Here is a 24,396-nt window from a genome sequence, read left to right on the forward strand (position 1 = left end):
GTGCCAGACTGTTTGGGTCTGCTCTCTGACCCTTGGGGGCTCCCCAGGGTCCGCGGCGAGGGGGAGGGGGACCCCTGCCCGGGGCCCGGCCCGCCGCGCCACCCGCTTCCCCTCCCCGGAGCAGGGCCCTGCGTGGCGGGGCTGGTGTCCGAGCGCCGACCGCGTCTCCACCCGCGGGCTGCCCCGTGACCTTGAACAAGTCCTGAGTCAGCCCTCGGCCCACCCCCCGGCGCGGCCCCCGAGCGCGGGGCGGGGGGCGACGCGCGGGTCCCGGGGATCGAACGGCCGGCGGCGCCCCGCTCCCCGCACCCCTCCGCAGGCCCCAGGCGGCCCCGGGGCATGCCGGGAACCCGGGCCTGGGCTCCGGGCCAGGTTGTGGGGGGGGCGGGGGCGGCCTCTTCCCTTCCCCTTCCTCCCCACCTTGGCCCGCCGCTCGCCCCCGCCGGAGGCCGGCAGGGAAGAGGGGGCGGCGGGCCGGGATGCTGGACCCGTCTCCGGCCCCCCGCCTGCCCACCCCGCCCGGCCTCCCCGCCCCCTTCCCGCCTCCTCTCCCCCTCCTCAGCAGGTCGCTACCCCAGCCCGGGGCCCCTTCTCGAACCACCCCCACCCCAGCGCCAGCTCCAGACCTGGCTCGGAGCTGAGGGGGAGGGAGAGAGGGAAGGAGAGAGAGAGAGAGAGAGAGAGAGAGAGAGAGAGGGAGAGGGAGGGAGGGAGGGTGGGGGAGGGGAGGAGAAAGGCCGCGCGAGGGACGGAGGGAGCGGTGGAGACGGGCGAGCCGAGGGGCGAGCTGAGGCGGCGGCCCCGGGAACGGGGCGACGGCGTGAGGGGAGAGCGAGGCCCGGAAGGTCAGGGAAGGAGAGACAAAGGCAGAGGGAGAAGGGGAGGATGGGGAGAGAGACCTTCCCTTGGGAAGGGGCAGGCGGGAGAGGGGCGAGGCCCCAGGCGATGGAGAGAGAGAGAGAGAGGCAGGCAGGGGCAGCCGGGAAGCAGGGCAGACAAACTGAGAAAGAAGCAGAAATAGGCAAAGGCCAGGTAAGGCCGAGAGCGGGCGGGCGGGCGCTGCAGGCCGGCATGGGACAGCTCAGGCTGCCCCGGCGAGGCGCCCAGGCCGGCTGCATGGGGTGGGGCGCTCCTCCTGCAGGCCACCGTGGCCTCACCTGCTCTCCCCCCCAGGTGACGATGCTCAGGGCTGGGCCGGGATTGGGTCAGAGCCCCGGGGAGGGGAGGGTGTCACCATCACCCGGCTGGCCCGAGCTCTGGGCCTGCCCTTTCTGTGGCCCGACAGGGAGGGGCCCCCGCTGTGGCCAGGTTCCCAGACAGGTGAGGCTCACGGCAGCTGGCGCCCAGGAGGCCAGGGCACACTGTGCTGCCCCAGGGGAGGGAAGTCCCTGGCTGCTCCCCTGGGTGCAAGGGAGGAGGGGCTGGGCTGCACCCCTGGGTGTGAGGGAGGAGGGGCTGGACCCCTGGGTGTGAGGGAGGAGGGGCTGGGCTGGACCCCTGGGTGTGAGGGAGGGGGGGCTGGGCTGGACCCCTGGGTGTGAGGGAGGAGGGGCTGGACCCCTGGGTGTGAGGGAGGAGGGACTGGACCCCAGGTCTGATTGAGGGGCTGGCACTGGGCCCCTGGGTTCCTTGGGGAGGAGGGGGCCGGGGGCCCGGACTCCTGGGTCCTGGCACCCACCCGTAGAACCGACCTTGCGGGGCCTTCGCCGCACACAAGCTCGTGTCTGTGGGTCTGTGTCGGGGGCTCACGGTCGCGGCTCGGAGCCCCCGGCCCTCCTGGCCCGCCTGCCCGTCCGCCCACCGCCCGCCGCGCCCCCCGGGCTGAGGTAGGAGGTTGTATAGTTGAGGAGGACACCCACGGAGATCACTATACGGCCTCCTAGCTTTCCCCAGGCTGCGCCCTGCACGGGACGGGGCGGCGGGGACCCCGGGGGCGGCGGGGACCCCGGAGAGCAGCTGGCCCAGTGCCCGCCCGGGATGTGTTCTGTCTTCCGTGTCTGACTGTCTTGGCGGGCTCTCTGTCCGTGGCACGTGCCACCAGGGACTCAGCACAGTGGCCGGTGTCGGTCTCCGGCCCTCCTGTCCCCCTCGTTCTCTCTCTTGGCAATCAGATAGTCTCTGTCCCGCTCTCCATCTCATGCCCAGCCAGGCCTGCAGGGTCCCTGGACACAGCACTGCCATCCTGCTGGGCCCCTGGACACGGCACTGCCAGCCTGCAGGGCCCCTGGACACGGCAATGCCAGCCTGCAGGGCCCCTGGACACAGCACTGCCAGCCACCAGGTCCCTGGACATGGCACTGCCGTCCAGCTGGGCCCCTGGACACGGCACTGCCGGCCTCCGGGTCCCTGAGACCCTTTAACCTGTGAGGACACCCAGGGTCACAGGTGAGGTTCTCGGGAGCCTGGTGTCCGGCCCAGCCGCAAACCTGGGGCCAGCCCGCCCGCCTCCTCCCTCCGGAGCATGACCTCTGACCTCTGGCCCTGCCTCCACTGTGCAGTGACCTCATAAAGGCCATCAGTTCTTTCCTGGAGACACTGCCCTGCCTCAGGATGACCCTGGTGGTCCCGGCCCTGCTGGCACTCGTGGCCTTGGGCGCGGCTGCACAGGCCTGCCTGCTGTGCTTCACCAGCTACTCACAGCGCCTGCGCATCTGCCACATGTTCACGGGCAGGCTGGGCCCCGAGCAGGAGAAGTGTGAGGAGGCCTTCACGGCCGCCTTCAAGGGGCTCCTGGATGTGGAGTTTGGTGAGGATGCTGGGCCCTGGGGACACCGGAGACCTGGAGAGAGAGGGGCGGGAGCTGGGGATGAGGAGACCCACAGGGAAGAGAGGCTCAGAACGGCAGAGGAGCTCCCGGCACAGAAGCCCAGCAGCAGAGAGAGCCAGAGGCGGGAGACCCAGAGAGAGAGAGAGGGGGACAGACCTGGCGGGGTGAGGGGTGGAAGATGGGACCCAGAGCCGTGGGCGGGGCAGACCAGAGAGCCAGCAGGGGACAGACCTGGTGGGGTGGGGGCGGGAGACCCAGAGAGAGAGAGAGAGGGGGCGAGGGAGAGACCTAGACAGAGACCCTCAGGGGAATAGAGGTCCACAAGAGAATGAAAATTGAGGCCCTGGGGGTAGATACAGGAAGATAGAGATCTGGAGGTTGGGGAGGGGCAGGGAGAGAGACTGTATGAATGAGAATAGAGACCTGGGGAGTAGAGACCCAGAAAGAAAGATTGGGGTGTTGGCGGGATGGGGAGGGAGGCAGACAGAGCCCGGGGGGGGGGGTGGGGGGTGGACGAGAGGGGCGAGGAGGGCGTGTGGAGAGAGGATACAGGCCAGGCAGAGGCTGCAGGGCCAGCCTGCAGGATAGAGACCCAGGCCCTGAGGATGGGCAATGGAGCGTGACGCCCGTGCCCCGCCCCTCCCCAGACTACAGTCAGAGAAGCCACCTGCATGACACCTTCACCCAGATGACCCACTCCCTGGAGGAGCTGGCTGCCTCCCGGGGTGAGTGGTGCTGGCCGGGGTCGCCCTCCTGAGGTGGGCAGATGCCGGGAGAGGGCGACTGGGGAGCTGGGCCGTGCTGTCACTTGGCCCTGTGGGGGCTGGGGTGAGGGGGAGCCCAGAGAGCCGGGCACAGGCCAGCAGTGGCGAGGTGCCTGGGCTGGTCGAACACTCTGCATTTTGGTGTGAGGCCGTTGCAAGGCGGGGCAGGAGGGACAGGAGTGGAGTGGTCCCTCAGGTGGTGGCTGAGGACAGATCGCGGCCGTGCAGAGGGGCCTCGGTGTGGCCAGGGGAACGGGGACTGGCTCCTGCAGCCCTGTAGCAGGGGACTGCGGGAGGGGCCGAAGGTCCGGCCGAGGGTGCACCAGCCGGGCCTGGGGTCCAGGAGGAGCTCGCCAGCTTGTTGCCAGAGACTTCCAAAGTGGGAGAAGTTGCCATCCATGCAGGGGCAGCCAGGGATCCGATGGGCAAGGTATTGACCGTATCTCCGCCCAAAGAGAGGCGCTGGGGAGGCGAGGGTGGGCTGCGGGAGTCCAGGAAGTGACCTCTCCCCTGCACAGGCTGTTTGCCCGGGAAGCAAGGACAGCCCGGAAGTCGTGGAGGCTGGGGTGAAGGTGCAGCGGGCAGCTGGGGCACCCAGTGCTGGGCTCAACTGAGACGTGGGCGACTGGCAGTGCTACCGGAGGATGTGGGGGACCCGGGAACGGGCAGAGAGGTCAGAGGGAGACTCTGAGACCACCGAGTGTGACCTGGCTGCCTGCCCCCGGGGCTGGTGCTGGCTGGGGATACAGAGCGGCCACACGCAGTAGGTCCGCTGCTGCGTCCGTTGGGGGTCTGTGCCCAGGAGGAAGAGGGGGAACAGGAAGGTAATGGGGTGATGACTTTTGAGGAAACACGTGTGAGCCAAGCCCTGGAGCAGGCGAGGGGGCCACGCACGTACCCGGGGAGTCCTCCTGCTAGCTGGTTTGTTTATTTATTTATTTTTAAGATTGTTAAAATATTGATTTGAAAGACTGTTACAGAGAGAAATCTCCCATCTACTGTCTTACTTCCCAGATGGTCACATCTGTGCCAGGCTAAAGGCCAGAGCCAGGTGCTTCTTCTGCGTCGTCCATGTGGGTTTATGGGTCCAGGGCTCTGGGCCGTCCTCAGCTGCTTTCCCAGGCCACAGGCGGGGAGCTGGATGGGAAGTGGAGCAGCCGGACACGAACTGGCACCCACATGGGATCTTGGCACATGCAAGGCGGGGACTTTGGTCACTAGGCTGTCACACTGGGCCGTCTTTGGAACTTGTGAAAACACATGTTGCTCAGCCTTCTTCTGAGCAGTGGTGGATCTGAGGCAGGGTGGGAAGAGAGACGTACTTGCCACGATCCTCAGGTCACACGAGAACACATTTCTGGAATCACCGCCGGAGGCCCTTGGCACGATCTCATTGTGTGCTTGTTTAGGTGGGGGTGGGTGGGGCCTCAAGAGGGAGAGGCAGGCGTCCCACAAGATCCTTCTGGAAGCGGTACGGGTCTGGCCGGAAGCAGGGAGGCCAGTGAGAGGACGGCTAGAGGTGGCCAGGGCCAGCTGTGGTGGTGCTGGCCGGGGTGGGGGGCCCAGATGTGGCTGGAGCTGAGCTGAGGGCAGGGGATGGGGAGGACCAGGGTTGTGGCTGCGTGGGGCAGGGCTCGCCCTACAGCGTGAGACGGGCTGTGTCTGCCGGCTGGCCACTGTCACTTGTATTCCCCTGCTGTGGGCTGTCCTCATCGCAGCTCTGGGGACCTGGAGGTGACGGTGGGGGGACTGGGCGGAGGAAGGACCTGGGAGGGGTCTGTGAAGACAAAGGGCCAGGCATGGGGGCTGCTGGGGTGGGTGGGCCCAGGGAGGTGGAGGCGTTAGTGGTGGCAGGTAACAGGGATTGTTAGTAAAAACCCCAGGCACAGGGGCACAGTGTGGTCCAGGCTGGGCTTCGGCCAGTCTCAACCGACCGTCTGCAGCGCCCCCTGGCGTATTGGCCTCTGTGCGTTGTTTTCCCCCCACGAGGAACGTTTTGGAGGAGAAAAGCTTAGTGCAGCCCAGCGTCTGGCAGCTGTGGAGGCTGCCCTTGGCGAGCCAGGGAGCAGGAGGAGAGCCGGGCAGCCCTCGCACTCCGACCGGTAACACTGTCCGTGACCCCCTGCCCTCTGACGACATGCCCTCCTCGCCTCCTTCCCACGCCCAGTGACCCAGACGCCCACACGCAGCCTCCAGCCTTCACGCACCGGCCTTGGACCGGAACCCGCGGCGCTGTGGGCCCAGGGATCTGAGTGCAATTCAAAGCCTCTGTAGAGAAGGACTTCAGCTCGTTCCCAAAGGACCGGAAGGAAGAGAGCATTTCTTCATGGCGCCGTGCCCCACAGGGGTCTTCGGAAAGCTCATGGGGGAAAGGGTGTGTGTCATGAAAGAACTGGCCGCACCCCAAAAGACGGGGAGCCCAAAGACATTGAGTTCCGTTTCTGGGTTCCCTTCGAGCGCCTCATGTGACACGCGTGTAGCAGGCATGCAGGCGGCACTGCCCGACCACGTGCCATCACAAGTGGCCACATGGTCACCTGCCCACTTCCCTGTGTCTGGGTTACCCTTCGGCCTGCTCTGGTGGCTCTGTTGTAAACAGGCCACCCCCACCATCACATTTGGTATGTCCCTCACCCCCTTTGCATGGGCCATTTGGGTCGGTCCACCGATGACCCATGGAGCGTTCCTGCACTGTGCTGGCCTCTGGGCCCCTCTCCGACCACACCTCCTGACCACCACACTTGCACCGTGTGGCCAAGAAGAGGCGTCTGAACCCTTGACCCCTCCATTTCAAGCCACTTGTCGGGCCTCAGCACTTCCTGCCTGGGTCTCTCATGGTTGTCGCTTCAGCCACCCTTGGCTTTCATTTGTGGCTTTAAATCACTGAGGGACCAACCCCAGAGTGGCTTAAGCAAGGCGGTTTACATCTCCCTACAAAATACGTCTTGACGTAGCTGCCCGAGACATTTGCCCGAGGAGACTGGTGCTCCCCCCCCCCACTTTATGTTCAATTGTCCTGGAAAGTAGACGGTGTCCTCATGGTCCAGCATGGCGGCTGCAGCTCCAGCCGTCAGAACCAAGCTCCAGGCAGCACATTAGATAAAGGGGAATCTGGGCCCCTAAGATGGCACCACTTCCCTTTGGAGGTTTCTGTTCAGACTGAGCGTGGAGGTTGGCCCCCAGCTTGGTCACACGCAGCCGGTGTCAGGCAGGGAGATGGGATGGCGATCCTCCTAGACTGAGTGTGCACAGACACAACCAGCCCAGGACACCCGCCCACGTTTCTCCGAAACCTCCCCACCGTGAGTTCCACCCGGGTGTCCCACGTGCTCTGCAGGTGCTGCTGGAGAATGCCGTAGTGACGGTCAGCACGCAGAGCCAGGAACGGAGAAGGTGGTGAGAGGACCAAGGGTACAGCCTGGGCAGTGGGCGTAAGCCATGGGCGGGTGTCCTGTTTAAAGGGCAGTGGCTCAGGGCACCCTGGGATAGCAGACTAAGGCTCCACCTGCAGCCATGCCAGCATCCCTTGTGGGCACCAGTTCATATCCCAGCTGCTCATCCAGCTCCCTGCCTGTGGCCTGGGAAAGCAGTGGAGGACGGCCCAAAGCCTTGGGACCCTGCACCCGCGGGGGAGACCCGGAAGAGGCTCCTGGCTTCAGATCTATGCAGTTCCAGCCATTGCAGCCGCTTGGGGCGTGAACCGGCGGGTGGGAGATCTCTGTCCTCGCTCGGTGACTCCACCTTCCAAGTAAAAAACATTTAAAGATGACGGGAGGTTTATTACAGTTTATTATGCCCCGTGTTGGGATGCGCTCTGAGCAACAGCAGTTCTGATCTTTATTCTTTCCCCCAGAAAGAATGCCAAGCATTTTCTTCAAGTTTCCCAAACGGTGACTGTTGGCAACACAGTCATCCCACTTTCTAGGCCAAACAGAACATGCCTGAAGGATGAACGGGGGCCGGGAGCCACTGCACTGGATCCATTCTTCACATATTTATTGGACACTGTTTTTTTTCTAAATTTAATATTTTTTAAACAAGAGGCGGACAAAGCCTCCCCCTCCCTCGAGCCATACCCACTGCCGCCCAGGGGCTGTGTCTAGTCAGTGCCGGTGGCGGACGCGAGGCCCGGGCGCTGTGACGTGGAGTGCGGGCGGCTGAGCTGGAGCCGCCTCAGCCACGAGGCCAGAGCCGCTCCGGGCGAGGCTTTGGAAGCTCCGGGGCTTTCCCCTGGGCTCTGAGAAAGACGTGCTTGGGACACAGATGCTAGGGCTTACACGTGGTGTGACAAACTGCTAGGAACCACACGTGAGGCGGTGGAGCACTCCGCAAATGGGATGGGATCTGTGGTGATGGAAAAACCAAGGGAGCCCTGAGGGGTGAAACTCCAAAAGAGGAGGATGCCCTGGGACCTGTCAGCATGTGCAAAGGCCCTGGGGCACTAGGGAGGGCGATCCTTGGCCTCTTAACAGGAGGAGACCTGGGCCACCCAAGATAGATGCAGAGAGAACTTTGCATCAGAGAAACGGGGCAGGGGGAAGGGAGCAGGGCACAGTGGCCTTGGCAGGACAGAGTGGAGAGGTGCTGGGCAGGGGCGCCTTGACGAGTCAGGACCTCAGTACCTTCTCCCTCTCCAGGGTCCTACAAGGTTGGCTTCGCCAATGCTGCTAGGAAAATGAAAATGGCCATTTCACAGATTAAACCAGGTAAGGCAGATTCCACCTGCTCGCAGCCACACTGGTGCGATCAAAAGCCCTTGCCTCAGCTGCAGAAATGCTGGGTGGACAAGCGTGGACCTCTCTGCGCTCACCATGTAGGACCCCTCTCTGGCCCAGGTGGGCCGTTACTGGTGGACTCTCACCTGGGCCAGCCTCTCTCTGCTACCTGCATCTCCCACCATCTGCGCCTCGCCCTCTGAGCCTGCCCACCCCTGTAAATGGTGGGCAAGCAGCCTGCGTCAGGTCCACCCACCCTCCCGGGGATGCATCTGGCCCCACCCGCATCACCTGGCCAGGTTCAGGTAGGGTCCCTGTGGCACTTGCAAGGCAGTGATAACGGGTCCTTCCTCTTTCTCCTCTAGCTCAGGCCTGCATCCCTCCCTGCGGTGAGGACTCATTCCAAAATCAGGATTGCACAGGAAAGGGAGGTGGGGGAGCGCGGAGTCGGGGAAGCGGGTCCTGGAGCCCGTGCAAACCAATAGGAGTCGCGTAGGGCGGGAAGATGTGTGAGGCGGCCAGTGAGCACAGGGAGGGCAGGACCGGGTGTCTGCCCCTGCCCCAACCTCCACCCCGAGAACCTGGCAGGGTCCCCCCAGCAACCCCTGTGCTGCTGCCCCGCAGGACTCCAGGACCTGGCCCGGCTTTTCCGCTGCCGCGGGTGCTACTCGCGCAGCTGCAACCTCCCGCTTGACTGCCCAGGTGCCAGGGGCCTGAACCTCCGCCCTGAGTGATGCTGGGATCCAGGGAAGCGCCCGGCTGGGGACGGTATGTGTGTATGTGTGTGGGGGGTAGTTGGCGTGACCCGCCTCGGCCTTCAGTTCAGGAAGTGATGGTGACCCGCGGAGATCAGGCCGTGTTCTCTTGCGTCGTGAACTTTCAGCTGCCCCAGGAGGAGATCTCTTATTCCTGGCTGTTCGCAGGAGGAGGTGTGAGTCCGGGGTGGGGTGGGGCTTTGCTAAGGCTGGTGAGGACAGGAGCGCGGGGTGCAGCCTGGGGGCGCTCAGCTTTGATTCCGGCTTTGTGAACTTGGGGATCCCGGATTTAAGCAGAAAGGGTCGGAGCTCAAGGCAGGTGTGCCGGGGTTTAGGGAGTGTGGGGCAGGGACCGGTTTGGGGGCGCAGCCTGTAGGAGACCAGCGGACGCCCAGAACGGAAAGAGGGACAGTCCGAGCCCTTGGCCTCGCTCCTGTCCACCGATCCAACAGCTCCGCACCCAGGACGTGAACTACTTCCGAGAGGTGCCCGGGGCCCGGGGATACCTGGCGCGGATCCGGCCGGTGCAGCCTAAGCACAGCGGGACCTTCTCCTGCGTGATCAAGCAAGACCAGCGCCTGCTGGCACGTCTCTACTTCTTCCTCAATGGTGAGGGACGCGCAGCGGGGCTGGGAAGGGTTGCGGGCCCGCGCCCATCCGGCCTGCCAGGTTGACGAGCTGCCTGCGCACTGCAGTGACCGGCCCGACCCCGCGCGCTGAGACCGAGCTGCAGGTCACATTCCGGGAAGTGATGCGCTGGGCGCCACGGGACACCGAGCTTGTCGAGCCCTGGACGCCCAGCCTGGGCGAGCTGCTGGCGCGACCGGGAACCCTGAGCCGCACCAACCTGGGTCTGCTGGCGGCAGCCGCAGCCTGTGCATCAGCCAGCGCGACCCTGCTGGCGTGGTGAGTTCCCACGGCTCACCCTTCCCAGGCCCGTGCGTCCTGGGCAGGATGGGCGGGCGTGTGCTGAATGGCCCGCGTGCCTGACCTGTGTGCCCGCTCCGGCTCACCTGCACACATGCACACCGGCTTCTCTCCCCCAGGCTGTTCTTTCGGTGGTACCTGAGCGACCCCTGACGGAGGTATCTTCTCCCGCCTTCTTTTCCCACCGCTAAATAAAACGCTTGTGTTAACTGGTGTTTGGAGGTGGTCTCCCAATGGGCAGACGATAGCAGGTCAGTGGCAACTGTCGCCATACCCAGGGCTCCGATGGGAGCCCCTGGGGCTTGCCAGCGTCGCTCCTGCAGGAAGCACCTCCTGCCACCCCGAGGCCTGCCCCTCCCCGAGGCCTGCCCCTCCCCGAGGCGTCCAGAAACACCATGGCCGTCCACCTGCCCAGCCAGCCAGCGCTCTGAGCCCTGTCACTTGACTGCCATCTCCGTTGGGGCAGCTTGTCCTGTGGGGTAATAATCTCGCCTGGCTCACGCGGGGGTACCCCCTGCTCTGTTCGCGTCCTGGACAAGACCCAGCGGCTTGCCAAAGCCCAGGCCCCGTGGTTTGTGACGCGTGCTGGCCCAGGGCCCTGCGCTGTCCTCTCGGATCTTGCTGCCTTGTGGCTTCTTTGGCCCCGTCTCCCCCTCTCCAGGGTCCTGGCAGATGCTGTTTCCTGCCTAGAATGTTTTCATAAATCATAATTCAATTATGATTTCCCCTGAGCAGCCAACACAATTAGGGACTCCGTTCATCCCCGCGGCGACTCGGGTGAGGCGGGCCCGTGGCGACTTCTCCGGCTCCACCTCCCGCTCAGCCTCCCTGCTGCTTGGCCGGCTCTGCTGGACTCCCCCTTGTTTTTTTGGGGGGGGTAGTACTTTGAACCTACAAACCTCAGTCCCATGGCCATTCTCTTCTGTGCTGTTCCTCCTACCTGACGTGGCCTCGCTTGAACCTCAAGGCCCTGCCTCGGGCTCAGCCCCCAGCTCACCTGCCCGTCTCCCTCTTGCGGCTGCCTGTCTGACAGTCCCGTGTAGCCTGGGCTTGGATCTGCAACAGTGCCCAGTGCCCTGGCTTCAGCTGCCAGGCACACGTCGTGTGGGGGCCCCAAGGGAAGAAGACTTGGTGACAGAGCTGGGGGTCCCCCCGTGACTCACGAGTCTTAGAAACCCTTGCTCATGTTCGCTGCCTTATCACAAAGGTCTTTATAAGGTGGCAGGTGCTAGACATGTGAAGAGACACCAGGACAAGGTCGGGAAGGACCCCCAGGGCAGGGGGCTTCTGTTCCCTGGCAGGTAGGGTGAACCACCCTCCGGGAAATGGGAATCCAGAAGTTATCCAATGCCTAAGGCGTAGTGTGTGTGTGTGTGTGTGTGTGTGTGTGTGTGTGTGCGTGCCCACACACATCACCGTCACCTTCCTCCCCTGACACTCAGGAATGAGGCAGCGAGGTTGAAGCTTCCCACCATGGCTTCGTGCTGCTGCCGACCAGCCCCTCCACCAAGGCGCTGCCAGGTGCTCCATGGCAGGGGGTGCTGCCGGCACCTCCACATCCCCTCGGGCTTAAGGAACCGGGCAGGAGACTACAGACACAGGTCTCTTACTGTGACAGAGGCAGAGCAAGGAAGCCGGGAGAGAGGGAAGCTGCACATCAGTGCGGTGTGACTCAGTGCAGGCAGGGAAGGACAGGGGTGCCCCCAGGATGGCTGGTGCTGGAATCAAGACTTGGATAAGAAGGTGTTAATGGGTGTTAAGAATATGCCAGGGTTGGGGTCAGAGTGGTGGCTCAACGGGCTAATCCTCTGCCTGCAAGCACCACCGTCCTGTACAGGTGCCAGTTCTAATCCCGGCAGTCCCGCTTCCCATCCAGCTCCCTGCCTGTGGCCTGGGAAAGTAGTGGAGGACGGCCCAAAGCCTTGGGACCCTGCACCCACGTGGGAAAGCTAGAGGAAGCTCCTGGCTCCTGGCTTCGGATTGGCACAGCACCAGCTATTGCAGCCATTTGGAAAGTGAGCTGGAAGGCATCTCTCTCTCCTTTTCTCTGTAAATATGCCTTTTAAATAAAAACAAATCTTAAAAAGTGTGCCAGGCCAACAAAAAAACATCTCCAGGTGGCAGTGCAACACTGTAGGGGATATAGGCAGACAGTGAAGGCAGGGAACAGAGGTGGGAGACAGGACAGGAGGGCAGATGCTTGGGCTGCCGGCCACTGGCAGCTGAGTGCAGGGACGAGCTTTGAGCCAGAGAAGGCCGTGGTTCAGCCAGAGGCGGTGGCTGAGCAGTTCACAGCCCATAGGGGACCTGGGTGGGAACAGGAGTCCGTGTTTGGGTCCTGCAGGTAATGCTGCTCACGGGGGCAGTGTGGGGGCAGGGACAGTGCAGAGCGCTCACTCACCCCCCTTCTGCCCTGAAGCTGGGGGTGAGGGGTTTGCCCGTGGAAGGGAAGGCTGGGTGTGAGAGAGAGAAGGTGAGGTGTGATGGCAGCAGCCGCCTGAGCCCCTGCCCCACGGCAGTGTTCTGGAATGGCCGTTCCAGGGTGGCTGCACCTGTTGCCTGTGGCCTTGAAGCCATGCCAGGTGCCCAGCACAGCTGGGGAGCTGGATTTGCAGTCTTGGGGGGTGCGTAGTCAGCTGGTGTTGCTGTGTGTCAGCAGCAGGCTAGAAGCATATGTTTGGGTGTCCCTGGTTCTGGGTGACAGCCTTACTCGGCACAGAGCCGTGTGGCTCTCCTGGAAAGCTGGCAGGGGATGTGGGATTCAGCAGGTACTTGGCAAGCGTTTTTGCTGCTTGAATCAGTGAATGCCGGGGAAAAAAAATCACAGCAGTGCCACGTGATAGTGGTTATTCTTGGGGACAGTTTAGCGTTTTTGAAAATGTATTTGAAGGGCAGATTTACAGAGAAAAGGAGAGACGGAGAAATATCTTCCATCCACTGGTTCACTCCCCAAATGCTGCAGTGGCTGGAGCTAAGCTGATCCATAGCTGGGAGCCAGGAGTTTTTTTTTTTTTTTTTTCTGGGTCTCCCATGTGAGTACAGGGTCCCAAGGACTTGAACCATTCTCTGCCACTTCCCTAGGCCTTAAGCAGGGAGCTGGATGGGAAGTGGAGCATCCGGGACACGAACTGGCTCGCATACAGGATACCAGCACTTGCAGGGAGAGGATTAGCCTGTTGGCGCTCTGTGTTGGACCATGCTTTAGCACTTTGAGCCTGAGCAGCTTAGAAGCCGCGCTTTTGTTTCCTGAGCTAAGGAGATGGGTAGAGGGACAGGTGCCGTGAGTGCCATGGCGGAGCGGGCAGGGATCAGGTCTGAGGTGCTCATCGGATGTCCGAGGGAAGGCATTGTGAGATCATTGGGGTGTGTGTATGTGTGTGTGGGGGGGAGTTTTGCCTCCCAGGAACCTGTGTGAGCATGGGTGTTGGGAGGTGGATGGAGAAGGTGAGATGAGAGCTCCCCAGCGTTAAAAGCAGACTCGTGGAGAGGACCCAGGACAGAAGGCTGGGGAGGAGCAAAGCCAAGCAGTGGGTATTCTGGAAGCCAAGAGAAGGGTGCATTTCAAGGGGAGAGGGATTGGATGGGTCAGCTGCTGCCAGATCACCCACTGGAAGGCCCGAGAATTGGCCATTGGTTTGGTGATGTCGCTGTATGACATCGGACAAGAGCAGCAGCTCCAGTGGGAGGTGGAAGGTGCAGCCATGTTCTTGGCATAGGTGTAAGGTCAATGAGAGCGACTGGTGGGCCCCAGCTGCTGCCTGCGGTGCCAGCATCCCATGTTAGGGCAGCAGTGCAAGTCCCAGCATCTCTGCTTCTGATCCGATTTCCTGCTAATGTGCCTGGGAAAAGTAGCAAGAGCTGGCCCAAGTGCTTGAGCCCTGGGAGAGAAGGACGGAGCTCAGGCTGCCCATGTCATCCTGGACCAGCCACGTCAGCTTGGAAGATACTCTTGCGGATGAAAGATATTTTACTCTCTCTCTCTCTCTCTCTCTAATAAATAAACCTTTTAAACAATAGTGGGAGTTGGTCCATTAGGGAAATGCAAATCAAAACCACTAAGATGCCGCTTGGTATCAGCAGGGCTGGCTGAAATAAAAACATCAGGTGGTTACAAGTGTGGCGAGCGTGTGAACTTGAACCCTCCCACAGTGCTGGCGAGTCTAGAACGGTACAGCCTCGCGTGGGAAACTGGCCAGCAGTTCCTCCAGAACACAGCCCGACCACAGGCCCCAGCAACACATTCCTAGATTTATAGTTAGGAAAAGGAGGAACCTTTGCCCACCCAAAACGCTGTGTCCAAACTTCACAGTGACAGCCGCTGTTCATAGCGGAAGCATCTCAAATGCCTATTGACTAAGAAACAGACATGCCAAAGGTGATGTGGAGCCCGTGGAATACTACCCAGCAATCAAAAGGGAACAAGTCCATGGATCACCTGCAACAGCATGAGTGAACCTTGAGCAGCTGCCAGAAGTCAGGCACAAACTCCTGGGGCAACTCCGCTTCCGGGCAATGCTGGAAGACCCAAGTCTACAGAGACAGCAAGCAAGTGGCTGCCTAGCTCCTGGGGGGATGGCAGGATGAGGCGTGACTGTAAGTGGGTGTGGGGGTCCCTGCTGGAGCTGCTGAGGACTCAGGAAGATGATGGTCCTGAGTAAACTTAATGAGTACAAGGAGGAAATTAGAGCCAGCCCTGGAATTTCCAGCTGTGAACATGAAGAGAACCAGCCCAAGGAGAGGGAGTCAGAAATGGGAGGGGAAATAGCATAGTGGGGTCCCAATAGGAGAGAACTGTGGAGTAGGGCAGCAGGGCGCGGGGGGACTGCCTGGCCGTGTGTGTGCATGGGCTAATGTTCCAGTCCGGGTAGGATGGCCCCGGCAAGGAACACAGGCAGGTGGCCCTGAGGACTGGCTGAGGTGGTGTGGACGGGTGACACAGGTGACATCAGTGGGAAGACTTCCGTTCGGACAGGCAGCCAGCTCAAGGCGTGGCCTTTAGGGAGGCGGGAGTTGGCCCCCTGGGAGGGCGGACCAGGGGAGAGACGCAGGCTCCAGGGAGGCTGGCCGAGTCCCACGGGGTGCCCTGTGGTGTCTGAATAGGTATGCCCTGGACCCAATTCCCAAAAAAGGGATTCCCCTCCCTGGAGACTGAGTCAGTAGTGCCCAGTTTCCAAGTATGCAAAATTGGGGAGAGGGGTTTCCAAACTTGGGGGGAGAGAGAAAGATACGAGGAGGCTCCAAAGAAAATAAATAAAATCTTTTATTATTATAATCCTGAGCACACAGTATAAGACAACGGTTAAATTAAGACCAGGGAGAGCGCTAGCGAGCCCTTTCCCGCCCCTCTCCCTCTCTCCTCCGGCTCCCCAAAACCCAACAATAAATACCCACAAGCCCCAGCCCCAGTACAGTCCAGCCCGAGGAGGGGGCCCCCTCGACGTCACAGACCCGGGAGGCCCGACCCCCAAGGGCGCGGCAGCCTCTCCGCGGCCTCACACCTGCACGCGGTAGCCTCCAGTCCGCCTCCGGCAAAGCCTCCGCACGCCCACCCAGTAGAGCGAGAGCATCAGCGCCCAGTAGGCCACGTAGGCGGCGGCTCCGGCCGCCAGGTGTCGCGCCTCGGCCGCGCGCCCGGGCGCACCCCAGTCGGCCGTGGCCTCGCGCGCCACGCTGCGCACCAGGCCACCGAGCAGCAGGAGCGCCCAGAGCGCCAGCGGCAGCAGCGGCAGGTAGTTGGCGGCCAGCTTGCGGCGGCCCGACGTGCCCCAGCCGCTCTGGTTCATGGTGAGCAGCGCCAGGAACTTGGCGGGCAGCAGGCCGCCCATGTAGAGGGGCGCGTAGAGCGAAAGCAGCAGCATGCGCGCGGCGCCGCGCAGCCACGCCGCGAAGGCCGCCTTGGCCAGCGCCACGCCCTGCACGCACAGCAGCACCCAGAGCAGCGCCCAGGGCCGGCCGGCGTAGAAGAGCCGCAGCACCGTGGCCGCCACGAAGAAGGGGAAGAGCCCCGACACCACCGCCTCGTACGTCATCCACGCGTGGTGTCGGTGCCACCAGAGCGCGTTGTACAGCCACTCGCGGAAGTACGACTTGGACCAGCGCGTCTGCTGGCTGAGCCAGCGCAGGAAGGACGCCGGCGTCTCCGAGTAGCAGCGCGACCGCGACGTGTACCTGGGACAGAGAGAGAGAGGTGTGGGGGGCCTCAGTCTGCTCGCCCGCGCAGTGGGGCCAACACGTGGGGGACGGGAAGGGGGAGTTGGAGGAACCCCTCCCTGCGTGCCGCCGCGTGCAGTGTGACTAACACAGTGGCCGTTACTCCGAACCTTGCCGCCACTCTGACTCAGGCCGCACTAATGGAGATGACTAACCCTGTTACCCGCCGCCCCAGGCGGTGCCACCCAGGAGACTTCCTGGCCCGGAGTTCCTCAAGGGACCCACTGCCGCTGTGACAGACATCACCAGGCGCCCCTCCACCTCCCCTTAGGGACAGTCATCTGGTCCTCTCTCCAGGGTCATCCCTCCGCAGGGATCTGGCGTCCTCAGCCTGCCTGCTCCTCGCCTCCTTCAGTCTACCAGGGACATCCTCGGCGCGCGCGCACACACACACACGCGCACACACACACGCGCGCACACACACACATGCCCACACACACACATGCGCGCACACACACACATGCACACACACACGCGCACGCGCACACACACACACACCCTGGCCCCTGGAACTTACTTGGTTGCATAGCCCATGCTGAGCATGCGATTGGTGAGGTGCCGGTCATCCCCAAAAGTGCAGTGGGTGCCCAGGAACTTCTGGTTGTACCAGGCCTCGAGGAACTGCTGCAGGAGGTTGTTCCTGTAAAGGCCTGGCGGGGAGGGAGGAATGAGCTCAGCCTCTCGGCTTCTGCCGCCAGCCGCCCCGCGCCCAGTGCCTGCTCCATCATCAGCCACCCCAATCCCCATCTCCAGACAGACCTCTACCCTGCTCTGTGTCTCCCCATGACCACTCTCGTGCAACCCTCAGGTCCCCTGTTTGTCCTCAGCCACATCTAAAACTCCCACTCCAACCTCAGAGCCAGCTCCGTCCTGAACTCAGACCCCCTCTTAGCCCCAGCCTTTCTTCCATCCCACTCCCTGCAGACACAGCCCGCTGCCAACTTCCAGTCTTCCGCCCCAGTTCCTGTGCCAGCCCCCATCCCTCGGCCCTACCCGCCCTACACCCTATCCCCGGCCCTCCCATGTCCGCTCACCCAGGGGCCCGCTGATGCAGGACACGCAGTGGAAGTAGCTCTGACAAGCCCGCTCCACGTTGAAGGCCACCCAGTAGCGCAGGCTGCTCAGGAAGCTGACCCACGAGTCCAGAGGGTTCAGGATCCGCACATCCCCTCCGACAGCCCCGACGCGGGGGTCTTCGTCCAGCACCCGCACCAGCTCCAGCAGCGCCATGGGGTCCAGCCTCGTGTCCGAGTCGCAGACCTTTGAGGTGCAAGGGGACTGAGATGAGGCCAGACCCCTGCACAGGGGGGCAGCCGAGAGGAGAAGGGGCCCTGGGATCATGGGGGCATCCCATCTGAATGTAATTTTGAGGTTTTTTTTTTTTTTCAGTCACTTTCCTTGTCTAATCCCATTGCCAGATGAACTCCAAGCTCCAGCCACTGCACACAACGCCTGTCCCTGGGGTGTGGCCGAGGCTGCAACTTGCTTCTGAGCAAGGGGTTGTGGCAAGGATAGGCCATGACCACAGTGGTTTTCTTGGTTTGCGATGTGTCTTTGCCATGGAATGAAAGCCTCAACCTGTGGGCTGTAACTTAATCAGAAAGAGATCCTTCCGGGCCGGCCTCATCTAATCCCACAAACTTTCTAGGGTGACCCAGAAGTCACAGACTTCTCTCGCTGGCCCTGCCGTGAGCTCAATTCTGCCAGGGGGCTGGCACTGTGGTGCAGCATGTTAAACCCCTGCTTGCTGTGCCTGCATCCCACACAGTCCCTGGTTCAAGTCCCAGAGGTTCCACTTCTGGTTCTGCTTCCCTTTAAAGTGCCTGGAAAATCAGCAAAGGTCGGTCCAAGCCCTCAGGCCCCTGCCCCAATATGGGAGACCTGGAAGAAGCTCCTGGCTCCTGGCTTTGGTCTCACCCAGGCCCTGGCCAATGTGGCCATTTGGGTAGTAAAGCAGTGGATGGAAGATGTCTGTCTCTCTCTCCTTGCTTCTCTGTAACTCAGCTTTTCAAACGAATAAATACATTTGAAAACAATACACTCTGTTTTGAAGAGCAAGACCCAGCTCAGGCTGAAAGCTTCTTACAAGCTGGCGATGCACTGACCAGAGGGCCCAGACCCTTGGACTCATGAAAATGTGACTTTTGTTTCAAAACTTCCCAGTTGGTGGAGATTTGTTACACAGCTACAGGATGCTAAAATGTTAGTCACACGTTGTGGACTGAATCTCAACACCCAGCAGATCAATGAACAAATGAACATGCTGGATGGACTGGGGGGAAAAATTAACCACAGAACCTCAGCTTGAAAGAAATGACAGGGGCCCGGCACTGTAGCCTAGTGGATAAGTCCTTGCCTTGAATGCACCGGGATCCCATATGGGCTCCCGTTCTAATTCTGGCCACCTTGCTCTCTCTTCCCTCACCTCTGTATATCCGACTTTCCAATAAAAATTAAAAAAAAAAATTTTTTTTTAAAGAAGGAAGAGAGGGAGGAAAGAAGGGAGGGAACTGAGTGGGTGGATGGATGGATACGTGAATGAATGAATGAGTGGGTGAGAGAAACCGGTGGGAGATGGAAGTGGTCCTACAGCGAACGCATGGGCGAGTGACGAAGCGCTACTTGAGTGGACAGAGAGGGGGACACAGAGAGCAACAGGAGGAGGGAAGCCTGCGCCTCACCTGCACGTAGTCCACCGAGTCGCCGAGGGCCTTGAAGGCGGTGTACATGACCTCGCGCTTGCCGCCCCAGCGCTGCGCCACGCACACGCACCTGCGCGTCCGCACCAGCGCCTCCACCGCCAGCCGCCCGGGGTCCTCTGCTTCCACCTCGCGGTAGGCGCCCGCGCCCAGCGCACCCGCCGCCGCGGGCTCCCAGGGCTGGTGGTAGTTGCCGTCCCACACGTAGGTGGCCGGGTCCTCGTCGGCGAAGACCTCGCGGAACATGTCGACCATGTAGAGGTCCTCGGCGCGGTTGCCGTCCACCACCATGAGCACGCGCAGCCGCGCGCGCGGGTACAGCAGGGCGCGCGCAGACACCAGGCACTGGCGCAGGTACGCGGGGTCCTCCTGGTACGCCGAGATGGTCAGCGCCACGCTGCGGGCCGTGGCCTCGTCCGGGGGTCCCCGCGCCGCCGCCCGCCGCGCCGCCGCCGCCACCCGCCGGTGCTCCAGGTAGGCGAAGAGGCTCTGCGCCACCAGGTGCGCAGACAGGAAGGCTCCGTAGAGGCCGAAGGCCAGCAGCCCGTGGCGGTCGGAGGCCAGTGGCACGCCGGCGGCGTAGGCCCAGGTCATGAGCCCCAGGATGAGGAGGGCGAAGGCCACGGTCAGCACCCGCCGGGCCAGGCCTGTGCAGCGGCGCGCGGTAGGGATGGGCTTGGGCGTGTCCTGCGGGTTGGGGCGGAGAGAAGATAGGGGAAACGCAAATGAGATCTGGAGGCCTCCTCCAGAAAGACCTCCAGAGTTTGTTCTGGTTCTTTCCCCCCAACAGAGGCTAAGAATACGGACAGGCGTGTTTTGATCCTTCAGCAGTTCCAGAGGTGGGTGCTGTTAGCGCCTCCAGCTCCAGATGAGCACCCTGCGGCCCAGGGTTCCAACTCGGGCAGTCCGCCCCCTTTTTGGCCGAACTGCCTCCCTTCCCAGCAGTTGCTGTCTCCCAGGCTTTTCCTAAGGGCCGGTAACTCGTTCTGAAACCAGTCTTGTAGGTACGACTCAGGTGTCACCCACATGTGGCTGGCCGGACACTGGGCACACCGGCAGACATGAAAGGGACCTGTTCATTTGAATTGCGCTTTTTATCCGTTTCTGTCTGGAAAGCAGGCAGCGTGAGAGACAGACACAGAGAGATCTGCCATGCGCTGCTTCACCCCCCAAATGCCTGCAACAGGCGCGCCAAGCCAGGCCAAAGCCTGGAGCCCAGGATTCGATCCGGGTGTGGATGACAGGAACCCGACTCCTCCAGCTGCGCGTTAGCAAGAGGCAGAGTCAGCAGTGGAACCAGGCTCCAGCGTGGAATGCGGGTGGCCTGAGCTGTCCGTCCTCGTGTCAAGACCAGTACCCTGCTCAGCTACCGGTAACGTCACTGCATCGAAATCCAGACCCAGTATTTCCAAGGAGGATGAAGCGATTAAGGGAGCTGTTTTAGCACCAGTTTTAGTCCTGGCTGCTCCACTTCGGATCCAGCTCCCTACTAAGACCTGGGAAAGCAGCAGAGGATGGCCCAAGGCCTGGAATCCCTTCACCTGCATGGGAGACCGGGAAGAAAGTGCTGGCTCCCAGCTCTGAACCTGCCCAGAGCTGGCTGTCATGATCGTTTGGGGAGTGAACCAGTGGATGGAAGATCTCTCTGTCTCTCCCTCTATCTCTAATTCTTTCAAGTAAAAATAATGAAATCTTTAAAAAAAATATATACAGAGAGCGGAAGTTATTTTTTTTTTTTTATTTTTTCATTGGAAAGGCGGATATACAGAGAGGAGAGACAGAGAGGAAGATCTTCCATCCGATGATTCACTCCCCAAGTGAGCGCAACGGGTCGATACTATGCCAATCCGAAGCCAGGAGCCTCTTCCGGGTCTCCCACGCGGGTGCAGGTTCCCAAAGCTTTTTGGGCCGTCCTCGACTGCCTTCCCAGGCCACCAGCAGGGAGCTGGAAGGGAAGCGGGGCTGCCGGGACTAGAACCGGCGCCCATATGGGATCCCGGGCGTGCAAGGCGAGGACTTAACCACTTGCGCCACCGCGCCGGGCCCGGAAGTTATATTTTTAAAACTATGCTAAGGACTGCTTAAAGCCTGCCAGCTTAGAGTACAGTTTTGTTTGTTCTTATTTTAAAAATAATTTTAACCCAAAAGGAGGTGGGCAGGTTGTGCAGTGGTCAGCCCCTGCCTGGGACACCCTCATCCCACACAAGAGTGCATGAGTGCAGCTCCCGGCTAATGTGCACCCTGGAGGTGGTGCTGTCGGTTCAAATGTGTGGGTCTCTGCCCCCCAAGTGTGTGGGTCCCTGCCCCCACGGGGAGACCCAGCTGAGTTCAAGGTTCCCAGTCTCCGCCTGACCCAGACCTGGTTGTGGTCAGCCTCGGTGGCGGGGAGCAAGCCGAGAAAGGGACTCCCTGTGTCTCACTTCATTTCTCTGCCTTTCAAGTTAGTAAAAATAAATATTTGGCGGGGGGTGGGGGGAGGGAGTGGTACAATGGCCTGGTGGCTAAATCCTTGCCTTGAATATGCCAGGATCCCATATGGTGCCAGTTCATGTCCCAGCTGCTCCACCTCCCATCCAGCTCCCTGCCTGTGGCCTGGGAAAGCAGTGGAGGACGGCCCAAAGCCTTGGGACCCTGCACCCATGTGGGAGACCCGGAAGAAGCTCCTGGATCCTGGTTTCAGTTCGGCTCAGCTCCGGCTGTTAAAGCCACTTGGGGAGCGAATCAACGGATGGAAGATCTTCCTCTCTGTAGTATGCCTTTCCAATAAAAATAAATAAATCTTAAAAAAAACACACACACACACACACACACACAACTTTTGTGTATCCTGGACATGCTGGTAAAATAAAAAAAAGTTTTTGGAAAGGAATTTCACCCACTCTTGTTTATTTATTTCTTTTTCAACATGACTACTAGAAAATTCGAAATCGTAAGAAGAGCTTCTCCCGAAGCTCATGGGAATATGCGTGACGGACACACTCTGCTTGGATTCCCATTTTTGGTACCCAGACAAGTGACTTGTTGAAAATATAGGTATTTCTATAATTTAAAATTTTTATCAAATATATATATATATTCGCTTCAACTACTGAAGGTGCCATCCACTGGGGCACCTTAAAATCCAGGGAACCTAACCCAGGTCTCCCACATGGGTGGCAGGGACAGAAACGTTGAAATTTGCACCGCCACCTCCCGGGTTTCCTCCAGCAGGCAGCTGGGGTCAGCGGCTGAAGCGGGGAGCCGTATGGGACGTGGCTGTGTTGACTGGCATCTGGACCACTCGGCCCAGTGCCCATCCACCCTCTTACCCATCTTCTGGTTCCATTACTCCCTGGACTTTTAGACGTGCCTTCCGCATCATGGCCCATGCATGTTTCTCTAAGACAGAGCTTCATCTGCCCAATAGCAACGATCATTATTCTTTCTTCTAGAATCTTCCTTCTCTGTTCTTTTGCCTCAAAACCTGGCTCTGCCCACATTCCCAGGGATAGCCCAACTCACGCTAGGAATCAACGAGACGGGCGAGGGACACAGATGAACACATGTGTCTCCCCACGCGTGTACTCACATTCGGTGATTCACGCACCCCAGCGTCACACACACAGCCATCCTGTGACCTCTGCCGACAGCCACAGGGGTGAACCTGCACCCAGAGCCACATCTGAGACAGCCGCTCTGTTCTCTCCCTTCCTTCCCTTCAGCTTGTTCATGCCTCCATTGCCCTCCGCGCGCGATACACCCCCCCACACACACACACGCACGCACCTGTCGCATCGCCGTCGTGGGTCCAGCCGCACTGCCCTCCTCTGCTCTGCTCTGCTGTCCTGGCCCGTCTGGAGCTGGGCAGCCCGAGGGGGGTCATTTGAAGACCAGCGCAGGCGGGGGCGGGAGCAGGGGCTGACGTCAGGCTAAGCTGGGCCAGGGGCTCTGAGGTCACGGCCCAGCCAGGCAGCTCCACCCGTTCCCGCCATTGACCGCCCCCCTCACTGCGCGGCCTCCCTTCCCAGGGCGACGGCCCTGCCCGGCCTCTGCTGCAAGTTCTGCTTCCATTTCTCCTCTCTCTCTGGGTCCCCTTCTTCCCACCCTCTCCCCACTCTTCACCTTCAGCCCTCCAGAATTTGGGAGACTCCCCTCTCCCCACTTGCCCTGCCCGTCTCCCTGGCTCTGTATTCCTCCCCACCCCTCCTGTTCTGAGTTGTTTCCCCCGCTTGCCTCCTCTCCCTGCCTTCTCTGTATTCCTTCCAGGTCCCACATTCCTCTCCTTCCATTTCTGTCCTGGCCAGCTCCCTCTCCGCTCCCTTCGCAGTGTCCCCAGCTGCCCCTCACCCCTACCACATGGAGCCTCCTCACACTCACCCCCTTTCCTGTCTCCCCAGAAGCTGTCTGAGTCGGGTCCCCTGGGGATGTGCCTCAGTCACTGCCGCTTGGCATGAAATGCGTACACGAGTGTGCTGGTGGGTGTGACCGTGTGTGTGCTGTGTGTGAGGCACAGCTGCCTGGAACCGGAGCTGTGAGTGCATGTCTGTGTCTATTCCGTGCCAGAGTGACGTGCGAGTACGTGTGCCTGCCAGGCTCTGCACTGCGGGCCGGGCCTGACATATCCTCCCCCAGGACTCAGGAGTGAGCGTGGACACTTGGGGGAGGGGTTCACTGCTTCCGGGGGAGGGGCTGGGCTGCCTCAGCACTCTGATCCTTGGAAGAGGATGTGGGGTGCTGAGGGGCGGCTGGTGTCCTGGACCCCCAGCGCCCGGGGACCAGATCGGGCTAAGGAGGACCCTGCTTCTCATGCCACGGTTTCAACAAGTCTCCATGTCTGTCTTTCGAATACCCTTCTTGCTAAGAACTGCATCTGTGACTGACCATCCTTCCGCATTGCTCTCGCTCCCTTTTCTTGGCCCATTTCTCTGCCTGGGTGTGTCTGCCTCTCTAAATGCCTTCCTCTTGCCCTCCCTGACTGCCTTCTTTGCCTTTGCACCTGTCTGTCTGCCCTCCATCCGCCCACATCCCCGTTCGTCCCTCCCCTGGGTTTCCCGGGGTCCTATTCTCTCTCTCCTCTACCTCCTGGCTGCTCCATCTCTTCCTGCCCCCTCTGAGAACTATGCCCTGGCAGGTGCCAAGTCCGCACACCTCCCGGGTCTCCCCAGGGGACCTGCAGGCTCTGTGTCTGCCCTCTTCCAGGGAACAGGCCTGAGGGGCGCTGGGCGCTGCCCGTCCACCAGTGCAGGGAGAGGGACCGGGGTGCTGACACAGAGGCAGGAGGCTGGACTGCCGTGCTGCCTGTTATAACGAGGCCGGGGAATCCTCTGACCGGAGGGAGGCGAGCCCGGAGCGGTAGGCAGGAAGATTCCCCTAACCTTGGGATGGAATGGCCAGGCTCCTCCCAGGAGCCAGGCACTGGGCCTCCACAGCCTCACCCTGCCTGGGTGGAGCAGCTGTATAAAGCCAGATGTTTCTAAAACCAGCGTGTGAAGGAAGGACAGATCAAGATGGAGAACCCAAGGACATGGGAGCCAGGCTCCCAGGCGCCCCGGCTTGGACTCAGGAGCCCAGGGCCTCTTT

The 24,396-nt window shown here is 61.1% G+C and overlaps 2 protein-coding genes across 2 annotated transcripts; one reads left to right on the forward strand and one right to left on the reverse strand.

The window, feature by feature from the left end:
* Positions 1-1,071: 1,071 nt before the first annotated feature.
* Positions 1,072-10,081, forward strand: SPACA6 (sperm acrosome associated 6). The gene is made up of 12 exons (XM_040978223.1): positions 1,072-1,114; positions 1,174-1,320; positions 1,685-1,826; positions 2,499-2,746; positions 3,415-3,492; positions 8,169-8,237; positions 8,612-8,635; positions 8,871-8,948; positions 9,068-9,177; positions 9,454-9,610; positions 9,697-9,907; positions 10,048-10,081. The coding sequence occupies exons 1-12, from the start codon at positions 1,072-1,074 to the stop codon at positions 10,079-10,081; spliced, it is 1,341 nt and encodes a 446-aa protein (XP_040834157.1).
* A 5,316-nt stretch (positions 10,082-15,397) lies between these two features.
* HAS1 (hyaluronan synthase 1) lies at positions 15,398-19,528 on the reverse strand. Its single transcript, XM_040978353.1, has 4 exons — positions 18,820-19,528; positions 17,173-17,398; positions 16,656-16,788; positions 15,398-16,096 (listed from the first exon to the last, which is right to left on the reverse strand). Exons 1-4 carry the CDS (start codon positions 19,429-19,431, stop codon positions 15,421-15,423), a joined length of 1,647 nt encoding a protein of 548 aa, XP_040834287.1. The 5' UTR covers positions 19,432-19,528; the 3' UTR covers positions 15,398-15,420.
* Positions 19,529-24,396: the final 4,868 nt, after the last annotated feature.

This window comes from Ochotona curzoniae, unplaced genomic scaffold, assembly GCF_017591425.1.
Source record: "Ochotona curzoniae isolate NIBS_2020 unplaced genomic scaffold, NIBS_Ocur_1.0 contig_2861, whole genome shotgun sequence".
Taxonomy (NCBI): domain Eukaryota; kingdom Metazoa; phylum Chordata; class Mammalia; order Lagomorpha; family Ochotonidae; genus Ochotona; species Ochotona curzoniae.

Coding starts and splice junctions, on each gene's coding strand:
- SPACA6 (XM_040978223.1), top strand. CDS start 1,072: ATGGGACAGCTCAGGCTGCCCCGGCGAGGCGCCCAGGCCGGCT. Junction 1,321..1,684: donor GTGGCCAGGTTCCCAGACAG/GTGAGGCTCACG, acceptor ACCCACCCGTAG/AACCGACCTTGCGGGGCCTT. Junction 9,611..9,696: donor TCTCTACTTCTTCCTCAATG/GTGAGGGACGCG, acceptor TGCGCACTGCAG/TGACCGGCCCGACCCCGCGC.
- HAS1 (XM_040978353.1), bottom strand. CDS start 19,431: ATGACCTGGGCCTACGCCGCCGGCGTGCCACTGGCCTCCGACCGCCAC. Junction 17,399..18,819: donor ACTCGGTGGACTACGTGCAG/GTGAGGCGCAGG, acceptor TGCACCTCAAAG/GTCTGCGACTCGGACACGAG. Junction 16,097..16,655: donor AGCATGGGCTATGCAACCAA/GTAAGTTCCAGG, acceptor TCTCTGTCCCAG/GTACACGTCGCGGTCGCGCT.